We start from the raw sequence: 12,349 nt of genomic DNA, 5'->3' as shown, positions 1-12,349 counted from the left end.
TGCTTCAAGACTGTAATTCTAGCTACTCAGGAGGCTGAGATCTGAGGATCACAATTCAAAACTAGCCCAGACAAGAAAGTCTGTGAGATTCTAATCCCCAATTAACTGTCCAAAAAAAGCTGAAAGTAGAGCTGTTGCTCAAGCGCTATACCATGCCAGCCTTGAGCAAAAAACTCAGGGACAATGCTGGAAGATTCTGTGGCAGAAATGTAATGGTAGGAAATTTGGGGGACACAGATACAAGGATAAGGTCTGATTAATGAATCTTCATAAGGACTTTGGTTCCTTTTCTGGGACTGTATTTCATCCACAGAGTACAGGCAGAGAAATTGAATACGTGCTATACTGTGGCTTTTAGTAAGACAGTATTACCATAATCAGGGATTATTAGTGTTGAGTGAGAATAACAGGCATTCACAGGTAACAGTAACAAGAGTCAAATACATGAGACTCCTCATGTAACTTTACTACTGTGTTTTGCAATTCTAAGACAAGTTTAAAAGAACTGTTTAATAGGCCTTTACCAAGATGAGGTCTGTGTTAGTTTGAATACCTTACTGAAAGTTATTTTATAATTTTGAATGCTTGACTTAGAATATAAAAGCAGATAATAATATTGAGAAGTGAAAGGTAAAGATAGTGAAACATTCATATATTAGAATCGCCCCAAAAAAGATGGCTGTAGTACAGTTAAGTTTAGTCTAGCTAATTTATTCTTTAACTGCATATTTATTGTACTGTAGCAGTTACACACACACACACACACACACACACACACACACAAATTAATAGCTTAAAACAACACATGTGTTACTTATACAGATGCTGAGGGTCAGGAATCTAGGACAGCAAATCAAAGCATTTCTGGCTGAGAGCCTCTCATGATACTGCAATCAGAATGTCACCTAGGGCTGCAGTCATCCAAAGGTTTTGTTCAAAGGTTGCTTTCAGACTTACTGAAATGATACCTGATAATCAGAAGCTTCACTTCCTTATAATGCAGCCTGGCTGCTTACCAAAGGGCTTCTTCCAGAGCAAATGATTCAATGGAGACAGATGCCTTGTCTTGGAAAATGAGCCATTAGTTCCACTGTGTTCTTTTGGCCATACCTACCAACCCTAATCCATGGTGGAAGAGGACTGCACAACCTCATGAACACCAAAAGGCCAAAGCCACTGGGGTCATCTTCAAGCAAGTACTGCACAAGTACTGTACTAACTGCTGTCTGTTCACCACAACAGCAAGCTAAACTGTCTCCTATACTGGATCACAACACAGAAGCAACTTATAGGGCTGGGAAGGTGGCTCAGTGGTAGAGTGCTTGCCTTGCATGCATAAAGCCCTGGGTTTGATTCCTCAGCACCACATAAGCGAAAAAGCCAGAAGTGGCGCTGTGGCTCAAGTTGGTAGAGCGCTAGCCTTGAGCTGAAGAGCTGAGGTACAGCGCCCAGGCCCAGAGTTCAAGCCCCACAACCGACCCAAAAAAAAAAAAAAAAATACACAGAAGCAACTTATATCCTGATTGTAGCATACATACAATACCACTTTTTTTTTCTTTTTAACTATAGGAAATCCCTAGTCTTTAGTCTAGGAGCATGATTGACAACGCAAGTGCCAATATAGTACATGCTTTCTAGTGTGCACTAGGCTCTGAGTTTAATCCAAAATACAAAGAGAGAGGATAGAAAAGGGGAGAGGGCCAGCCTAGGACTAACAGATTAATTTTCAATTAAAATAGCATTTAAGACTTCAGTGCTGGAAGTGTCGCTGTGGCTTAATTGGTAGAGCTTAAGCCTTGAGCTGAAGAGCGTAGGGACAGACTTCAAGCCCCACGACTGGCCAAAAAAAAACACAAAAAAAAAAACAAAAAAAAAACTTCAGTGCTATCTTTCCAACTAATAGATTCTTTTAAAAATTCTTTGGCTTTGGGCCGGGAAGGTGGCTCAGTGGTAGAGCGCTTGCCTTGCATGCCTGAGGCCCTGGGTTTGATTCCTCAGCACCACATAAGCAGAAAAAGCTAGAAGTGGCACTGTGGCTCAAGGGTAGAGTGCTAGCCTTGAGCTGAAGAGCCGAGGGACAGCGCCCAGGCCCAGAGTTCAGGCCCCATGACCGGACCCCCCCCCCCAAAAAAAAAATTCTTTGGCTTAAAACTAGTATATAGTAGATGATAAAATTAAATGTTCTTTGCCTTGGAGTAACTTTTGTTTGTATGTGTATATTGGGGGAATGTACTGGGTTTGGTGCTGGCTGATAAGTACTCTACCACTTGACCTATACCTACAGCCCTGCTTTTTGCTGGTTCTTCTGGAAATGGGAGTCCAGCAAATTTTTTGCCAAGGCTGACCTGGAACCATTATTTAGACTTCAGCTCCTGAGTTGCTAGGATTACAGGCATGAGCCACTAGTACCTGGCTAGCATTGGAGTGACTTAAAATTATTACATCATTAAAGATATAGAAACAGATCTTATATTAACTTCTCTTCTTTTTTTAGTTGGTCAAGTGAAATTTGACCCACCTTTAAGGAAGGAGACAGAACCACATCATGAACTTGTAAGTAGCATAGTCTTCAACTGGTCATGATGAAAATAAATGTTTTAATTTGTCTTTGTGACATACTGGTGCAGACTAAAAAACTAGTCATTACTTGGGGAAACAAAATGGTAAGTAATTTCAAAATCCTGAAAAAATAAATCTGTGTTGCTGATACTGAACATTTTCAAAATTGTTTTTGAAAAAACTTTTAGTTTTGCCATCCTCCAATTAAATGTTTTTAATTCTGGCCCTGTAATAATTTTTTTCACTTTTGTTTTTCAGTCTTTGAGGAGCTTTATCTGTATTTATTAAGATAAATGCTGTGATTTCTAAATATCACAATATACTCAGGAAAATAAGCCATGTATAATAAATAGGCTTCCCATTTAAGTGGATGAGGCTTGCCAACTGTACTAATATTCTTCTCATGGTTCTTTGGATTTTTTTTTTAATTCTCCTTTCCACATATGGGGTGATTTTTTTTTTTTACACAACCTTGCTTTGTAAATATTTGAGATGTTAGCACTCCATGGAAAAGTAAAAAATGAGATTTTTTTTTAATCAAGCAAAATTAACCCTAATGAAATTACTTTGCCAGAGTTAAAATTACATGTTAACACTTTTCCCTTTCCTATTTAATAAATAAAAATAAAGGCCAGGAGCTAGTGGCTCAAGCCTGTAGTCCTCGCTACTCAGGAGGCTGAGATCTGAGGATTAGGGTTCCAAGCTAGCCCAAGCAGAAAAGTCCCCATGAGACTCTTATCTCCAGTTAGCCACTCAAAAACTAGAAGTGGTGCTGTGACTCAAGTGGTAGAACACTATCCTTGAGCACAGAGAGGCTCAGCACTCAGGCCCTGAGTCTAAACCCTACAACCAACAGAAAAAAAATAATTAATTAAAGGTTAATAAAGACATAAGTGGGAACTTTTCCTCTCAATGTAATGCTTGCTTTAACTCAGTTGTTGACTGAAAGGTATGCAGAGTCCTCAGCCTTTATCTTAAGAGTAATTCAGTGCATCAGCTTGAAGGAACATTGAGGAAAAGTCTTAAACTTCTCTTATTTTAACAATAAAGCCTGACATTGTGTAAGAGATAGCGAAGATTAAGAAGTTCACAAATGTTAATTATATTTTGTTAAGGCAGTCTGAATTTATTTTCTATTTCTCTTTTTAAGTTGGCATTGCATGTATTTGAATTCTGTACTAATTTAGTAACTGCATATAAAGTAGTTACAATGTTGCTTGTTTAGAAGCTGCTTAATATAAATTGACTTTGCATTAGCCTTAATAAAATTATGTTATCCGGATTTAACATCATTTGTGAGTTTCCCTTTGTGAATTTTTGGCTTTTAGTCTAAGTGTAAATAACCTGGGTTTCTTGGGTTTCTCTGCTAAACAGCCCGACAGTGATGGTTTTTTCGACAGTTCAGAAGAAATATACTACACTGCAAGATCTAATCTGGTATTTCTCAACTTCTGATTTTCTTTGTCAGCATTGTCTTAGTTTTGATTTTTTTTTCTAAGATCAAATATTTCATTCAGTTTTATATACTATAGCTTGTCATTTAGCAAGCTTCTGTATATTAAGAAGTCTAGCAGTTTTTCCCATAACAGATAAATCTACCCAAATGTAAAGCTGTAGTAATAAATAAGAATGTATTTATATTTATGAAAAATATTTATACTTAAATTTTCATTCAAATATGAAGGTTTTTTATAGTTTAAATTTATTTTTTATGAGCATACATTACTTGTACAAGGTTTTGATTTTTTTTTCATTTTTTTAAATTATCTATTGAGGTGTAAGAAAAAGTTGGACATTTTCCTGCAAAATGTCTAGTTTTAATGTTGCTGTTTTAATCGGCTAGTAACTAACCATAGATGGACACACACACAACCCCCCCATATAAATATATATATATATATACATTCATATATAAACTGCAGATATTATATTGCATATATTTTTTCTGTATTAAATTATACATATACAGTTTTTAAAATAATTTGTTTCTAGCTAACAGTGAAATTATTCTCTGAAATTGTAGTTTTGTGACATATCCAGTATTTAGAAAAAAAATGAATTACACACCATCTCTAAAGTTAGAAATATTAAGACTGACTATTACATAAGAAAACTGGGAAATTCTGGTACATATTAAGTATATGATATTTTTTAACTGTTGTTGTTAAATATTGTTATCTACGTGCCTGGCCATAGCCCCAAGTTGCCCCAATGTTTACACCCAGATTCTACTTTCTGTTCATTAAATGCAATTTTCTTTTTATTTTTTACCTTTGCATCTTAATTACATACCTCTTTGAATTTTGGCTAGTACATAAGCTCTTGAATCATTGCCTTTTTACATTTGTAGAATATACAAGATGTTTGACATACTTTTTTTGGTGAAGAGTTGCTATCTTGTTGGATAAAAAATACACATGCAAATTCTAGTCATGAAACAAAATATAAGGTACCCTGCCAAAATGGTGGTCATTTGGCACCTACTGATAAGAGGAAGCTGATATGTGATCTGTACTACAGAGTTAACCATAGGAGAGGCACTTTTGGACTAATATGGCTTACCTGGCTTCTGTGAGAGGGTAAGACTGGTAGGGGTTTTATGCAGGAACCATTGTGGGTTCTTCAGGATAGAACAGGTGGATGCTAAACACTTTGAATGTACAGTCATGTGCTGAATAATGACATTTCATTCCACTCCAGAGAGTATGTATATTATATATGTTGGGCCCATGTGGTTATCACCTATGGACATCATAGTCTTACACTGTGATGAATGCTAGAAATTGTCTCAAGACTGATTTCTGATGTGTGTCTCAGTCCTTAAGTGGCACATGACTTTGTTATTTTTGTATTTTGTATTTTTGAGGAGATACAAGATACAAGGAATTTGAAATTTGTCATTCCTTAGATAAGAATAACAGAATTGAGACTTCTTAGCATTTTTGCCTCAGGATCAAACCTAAACCCTTGTACTGTACTGTCTCTGCCAACCAACATCATGGGAGGGTGGGGTTATTTGTTACGTTTTGCTTTGTAATACTGGATATGTTTATTCATATGTTCTCTCCCCCCCTCTCTCTCTCTCAACCTTACCCCTTTCTTCCCTCTCACTCCATATATGTCCCATAGTATAATCTCCCCCTACCTTTTACCTTTGCATCTATTCTCCCCTCCCCACCAATAAAACACACATAGAAATTCTGGGCCATTACACCAAATATGTTACTAGAAAGTTTAAGGTAATTAACCTCAGTCCTTGCATCTAGCTGGAGAAGAATTCAGCCAAAATACACACATAAGTAAAGACAACAGAAAAGTTTACTAGAAGAGAAATATAACATCATGAGAAATGATTGGGTGTAGCATAGATAATGATACAGAGAAGACAGTACCTCAGCCTGTCACCACAAGAGGTTGGCCTTGGGTGAAAAAGTGAGATTTCTGATTGGTAGGTCTTCTTTCTGTTTCTTATAAGGTCTTAGTGCCAAAGACTTAGTTCCTTAGTCTTTATTTCCTCATTCTTTTGTCCCTACTTTCTCCTGTTTTGTAGCCCCATCTGGCAGGTTTTGTCCATCAGCTTATTTTACTGTCTGCTAGTTCTGCCATGCCACAATTCCCAGATAGGGAATTGTGAGCCAGATTCCCAGCCCTTCTATTCTCATTTAATAACTCCCCATTTTTTCCCCAGTATCACACTGCCTCTCAGCAGCCACTATTCTGGTTTTTATTAATTGTATTCTGGAATCATACACTGTTTGAAACTGTTTGTAACTAGCTAGCTTACTTCACTTAGCATAGTGTCATAATACGTTTAAGGTTCCTCCATGTTGTAGCATATGTCAGAATTTTCTTCTTTCTTTCTCTGGTGCTGGACTTGAACTCAGGTCGTGAGTGCTGTCCCTTACCTTTTTCACTCAAGGCTAGATCTACCACTTGAGCCACAGCTCTTTTGGAGATGAGTCTTACAAACTTTCCTGCCCAGGCTGGTTTTGAACAGTAATTCTCAGCTCCCAGCCTCCAATAGTGCCTAGCCTACAATTTCCTTTTGGATGTTTGAAAATATTCCATTTTATATAAAAATCCCATTTTTTTTGTCCAGTCATTCATCGATGGACACGTAGGCTACTTCTGCTTTTTGGCTACTGTAAATAATGTGACCATGAACATGCTTGTATATAACTACAAGTAGAATCATTGGGCCATATGATTATTCTGCATTTAATTTTCTTTGAGAAACTTCCCTACTGTTTTCCCTAGCTGTTATATTTCCACCAACAGTGTACAAGGGTTCCAACTTTTTCCACCTCCTTAACACTTCATATTTTTTGTTTGATTTGATGTTGATAATTGTCCTGGTAGGGAAAGTGTTCGTAATTATTTTAACTCTTAAAAATGCTTGTTGCTAGCCACCCAAAACCTGATAAGGCCAAAATGATTGGCTTTCAGTAGGCAGTTGACAAAAATGAATCTTTTAGGACCCAAAGGAACATTTATTCCTTTAAAAACCTTGCTGTTTAAGGAATACATAAAATACTATGTTAGTTGCCTTGGATTGACATTGGAATACTAAGTCATTGATCTGAAGAATATGCCTACCTGTTGATACTATTTTTAAGCTTACAGCACAAAAATCATGATCTCTCAGTTTGAGGCCTCTCTCAGCCTGCTTTTGTCAGAATTCTGTATGATTAGTAAATGTAAATGTTCTAATACCACTTGCTTTTTGGAATTTTTTGGTAAAACTACATAACTCTGTAAAACTTTTGGGTTCACTCCCTCTTTATTTCTATAAATTGTCTATCATGTTGAAACTTTCTCACTAATGAATGACCTTATTCATGTCATTGTTTCTTTACTTTGCCAACTATAAAAGTTTCTCTTTTTCTTGGGTTAGCTATATTGCTCAATTATTGTTTCTTTTCTGTTTTTGTAGCCAGCTTTATCAACTCTACTGACTTCTGTTTTTTTTAATCAGGTATAAGATTTGTAATTTCCCAAGGGTATTAAAAAGAACTCCAATAAGACTTTCTTGATAATATATACTTTGCCTTTCTAGTGTTTCACACTACCTCCTTTGTTCTTTTTCCGTTCTTTTGCACATTTTGTGTTTCTTTGAATTTTCATCCTAGGTGTAGAGACAGTCTACAGGAACCACTGAGATTAGGACTTTCTTTCTCCAAGAGTTATTTTAAGTGTGCTAGGATAACCATCTTGAACTTTAAGCCTTCAGGTTAAAGCTCTTAATACATCACTTCATTCTTTCAGTCCCATGTTGCTACTTATTTGACATTTGTCATTAGTCATTAATAAATTGATGCCTAATTAATACTTCAGATGTTTTTATGCTTGCATGCTCTAGTATTTTTTAATTTGGTTAATCAAATTACAGAGTATAATTGAATGTACTATCATCTTGGGTTATTTTTGTGGACTTGGTAAGCATATTATTTTTCTAATACAGAATTTCTTCCAAATCCGTTTTGAAAAACATTTTAGATTAGTCTTAGACTGACCTAAAATGATAACTGCTAACTTTCTCTAGTTTTGCTTTTCTTAACTTTTATGGTCTGATTTGCTGACTGAATTCCTGTTATAAGTGAAAAGTAAATAATGGTTGTGTTAGAGAGATTAGATGCATATTAGAAAACTTCAGTGTACTACTACACTTGATAATTACGATTAGCATGATAGGTTTTTTTTCCCCATGATTGCTGCAGCACAACTTGATTTAGGGAGTAGAAATTGTTAATAAACAATATGCCTCTTGCTGGGTGCTAGTGGTTCACACCTGTAATCATAGCTACTCTGGAGGCTAGGGAGATTCAAAGCCAGCCTGGGCAAGAAAGTTTGTGAGACTCTTAACTCCAGTTAACCACCAAAAAGCTGGAAGTGGAATTGTGGGGGGGGGGGTGTTTGTTTTGGTTTTGTTTTGTTTTTTTTGTTTTGTCGGTCGTGGGTTCCTGAATTCTGGGCCTGGGCGCTGCCCCTCAGCTCTTTTTAGCTCAAGACTAGCATCCTACCACTTGAGCCAAAGCGCCACTTCTGGCTTTTTCTGCTTATGTGGTGCTGAGGAATCAAACCCAGGGCCTTATGCATTCAAGGCAAGCACTCTACCACTGAGCCACCTTCCCAGCCCGGAACTGTATTTTCAAGTAATAAAGCACTAGTCTTGAGACAAATGCTCAGGGTCAGGGTCCAGGCCCTTAGTTCAAGCCCTAGAACTGGCATCAAAAAAAAAATAAGGGCACCTCTTTTAATTTTAACTTTATATATGTGTATTTAATCATCAAAATCAAATGTATCTACAACTTCTACTTTGATCTGAATGTTATTCTATATAAACTATAGAATATAGACTATATAATATAATATAAACTATATGATATTATATAAATGTATGTGTTATATATACATAATATATAATTTATATATTTATATAAATATATAATTTATAATCATAAATGTATATTTATAATTACATACATATAATTTATATACAAATTATATATTATGCGCATAATATAATTTATATACAATATATATTCTATATCATCTATAAAATATATTCTAGAATAATATAGAATATAAATGCCCAATTTTCTGCTGATCTCAGTTGATTTCCTATTTTTAATAATTTATATTTGTCTGCTAATTGGCTTACATCAGATGATCAGGATATTCTTTTTTACATGGATAAATGATGTTACTTGGGCTTGAACTTAAGGCCTCTTACTGTCATTCAGCTTTTCTTCTCAAACTGTTGCTCTACCACTTAAGCTACACCCCTGCTTCTAGCTTTTTGCTATTTCAAGCTAAGAATCTTATATTTGTCTGCTCAGGCAGGCTAGCTTCAAACTGCAGTTCTCAGATCTTAGCCTCCTGAGTAACTAGGATTAGTGGCATAAGCCACCAGAGCCCAGCTAAACTGGAAAACATCTGATTTCATTCAGTACAAATGTGTGCCTTTAAAAGCTATCATTTAATTAAGATTTAAGAGATTATATTGATTATTAAAAGTGTTTTCTGGTCTGTTGGGGTCTCCGTTGCCTATACTTGTAGAAAAAGGCCTGAACTTAGAAGTATACTCACTGAGATTAGTGTTTTCATTAGAATTTCATGTTAATACCATTATGACAGTTGACTGATCTTTTTTGTTTATGATAACATCTTTTCTGTCACTGATAAGAACATTATGCATGACAGAAAACTAGTTGCTATATTTAAAGTAAATTATAAACATGAACCTGCACCTATACAAGATTATAAGCTGTGCTAAAGGGAATAGAATATTTTAAGGAGCAAAACAGCAAAAGTTCAAATGAATAATGAGAGTTAAACTATTTAAGTATTTCAACTGAATGCTATGGGATATATGACAAAACAGCAGTGTTAAAGAAGACAAAATTAGAGCCTGGTCTAATTAGAGCCTGGATTTTTGATTTTGTTTTCATCAGGTTATTTTTTTGACGGGACTTGGAGCACTTATATTTTAAAGTGCTTTTCCCTAAATAGAATACATTGCTTAGAATCCTCATATTCCTCAGCTTGGTTTTTTTGGTTCCTTGGTATTTTGATGTTTTGTTTTGTGTTCTTTTTTTTTTTTTTTTTTTTTTTCCTGCCAGTCCTAGGACTCAAACTCAGGGTCTTGGCACTGTCACTGAGTTTCTTTGGCTCATGGCTAGCACTCTACCACCTGAGCCACAGCACCATGTCCGGCCTTTTCTGAGTAATTTGTTGGAGATAAGAGTCTCACAGACTTTGATGTCCCAGCTGGGACAAAGCACAATCCTCAGATCACAGCCTTCTGAGTATAGCATTACAGAAGTGAACCACCAGCACCTGCGAAGCTTGGTATTTTTAATGATCTAATTATTTATAGGTATCTTAACATGGATGAAGTGCTATTTATAGGAAAATAAATGTCATTTGAACATTTTCAGGACATGATGTGTGCCAGGTCCATTAGATGATGGCTTTGAGAAAAGAAGATAGATTTGACCTTGTTCTCTTTCGTTAAGTAGCCTGGCTATGACAGGCTTGAAAGTAGTTTAAAACATAGTGTAAATAGAAGAGCTCTTTATGTTAAATGCTGTGGGGGAAAAAGGCACACAGCTATCTCTTAGCCTTAGAAAGATGTTCCAAGGTGACTTTTGTACCTTTATCATACGCCTCACATTATATGATAAAAATAAAAGCAACTTTTTGCTGTGTTCTAATGAAAATAAGATTTATTTTAAAACTTTTAAATAGTCCCACTTATAAATAAAAATATTGCTTGAAATAGAGTGGCTTCTTTTAAAAGGAGAGAAAAGGTAGCTTCATTCTTTCCATGGATGTTGCAGAGTACATTTCTTTTTCCCAAGAAGGTATTTGACTGGAACACGTACATTGTTAATTCCTTTGAATTTTAATTCTTAACACTTTTAACATCCCATAGCATTCAGTTGAAATATTTAAATAGTTGAACTCCCTTATTATTCATTTGAACTTTTGCTGTTTTGCTTCTTAAAATATTCTATTCTGTTTAGTGCAACTTATAATCTTGTTATAGGTACAGGTTCATGTGTATAATTTACTTTAAAAATAGCAACTAGTTTTCTGTCTTTAAAAAATTATCTGTATGAGCCAGGCACTGGTGGATCATGCCTGTAATCCTAGCTACTCAAGAGGCTGAGATCTGAGGATCGCGGTTCAAAGCCAGTCCGGGCAGGAAAGTCTATGAGACTCTTAGCTCCAATAAACCACCAGAAAACCGAAAGTGGTGCTGTGGCTGAAGTGATAGAGCTCTTGCCTTGAGCTGATGAGCTGAGGGACAGCACCCAGGCTAAGTTCAAGCCCCACGACCAACCAAAAAAAAAAAAAAAATTACCTGTCTGATGCTACAGTGGAAAATATGTGAATGTATATGTATACATAATTTTTAGATGCTATGTTCAAAGTCAAACCAAAATTTTTATTCTTTCTTCTGTGATCATTTTCATTATAATGTTAGAGAATACTTTATTTCAGCCTTTTTCTTTATTAAAACTGATATATATGTATATCTATATATGATATAGATACACACACAAACAAACACATTCACACACACATATAGTACCATTAGTCACAGATGAAACTTGCCTGTCATTTGGAAAGCTTCCCAGGAAAATACTCAAATAATTTAAAAAATTAGGACTATAAATACAGCTTTTATTATTAGAAGCCCTGCCATGCCTTTCTTTTTTAAAGAGCATATAGCAATACAGATTTATTTGGGACCTGGGATTTCTCTTTTAAAAGTAATGTATATTAATGTATGTATGTGCTATAAGATGTGCTTTAAAACTTTTTCTAAATATTTCATTTTGCACTATTAGGACCTACAACTAGAATATGGACAAGGACACCAAAGTAGTTACTTTTTAGGTGGAAACAAGTAAGTAAAGGTCTTTTAAATTTTAATTTCAATTCAACTTAAGTTGCCATTAGTATAGTATTTCTATATGTAAGATAATAAGTTCTTTTGGGCTGGTAAATTTATTTTGTAATATGCCATAACTTTTGCTGTTGATTGTCTTCTTGCCATTTATAGCATTTCTAATTGTCATAATGGAGAGAATCAACTTAAAATTTTTATATCACAACATTTTGCTGATCTTACTTGTTATAGAATAAAATCTATAACCCAACTGAAGATAAATACGTATATTTCCATAATTTTTTTCCTTTCTAAAACTGACCTGTTTATTCTGTACCAAACTTTGTCAAGTATGTTGGCCAATAAAAATCAAATTGTTTATACTATTCA

At 35.2% G+C, this 12,349-nt stretch overlaps 1 protein-coding gene across 10 annotated transcripts in view; it reads left to right on the top strand.

Annotated features, from left to right (window-relative positions):
- Window positions 1-12,349, top strand: part of Map4k3 (mitogen-activated protein kinase kinase kinase kinase 3) — a 149,142-nt gene that overhangs the window by 93,333 nt on the left and 43,460 nt on the right. For 6 of the 10 annotated variants that reach the window (XR_011372508.1, XM_070025428.1, XM_070025429.1 and 3 more), the window contains exons 14-16: window positions 2,495-2,553; window positions 3,934-3,996; window positions 11,919-11,977. Coding sequence is in view for 9 of the 10 variants with exons in the window: in XM_070025428.1 (XP_069881529.1) it covers window positions 2,495-2,553; window positions 3,934-3,996; window positions 11,919-11,977 (181 nt within the window). In the remaining variant the exon portion in view is untranslated. The remainder of the gene's footprint in view (window positions 1-2,494; window positions 2,554-3,933; window positions 3,997-11,918; window positions 11,978-12,349) is intronic. The other 4 variants (XM_070025436.1, XM_070025433.1, XM_070025437.1 and 1 more) reach the window with 1 other exon arrangement.

The sequence above is a fragment of the Dipodomys merriami genome, unplaced genomic scaffold, assembly GCF_024711535.1.
Source record: "Dipodomys merriami isolate MVZ:Mamm:240054 unplaced genomic scaffold, mDipMer1.0.p SCAF_17, whole genome shotgun sequence".
Taxonomy (NCBI): Eukaryota; Metazoa; Chordata; class Mammalia; order Rodentia; family Heteromyidae; genus Dipodomys; species Dipodomys merriami.
The sequence above is the reverse complement of the archived record's forward strand: the minus strand, read 5'-3'. Positions and strand labels throughout refer to the sequence as shown.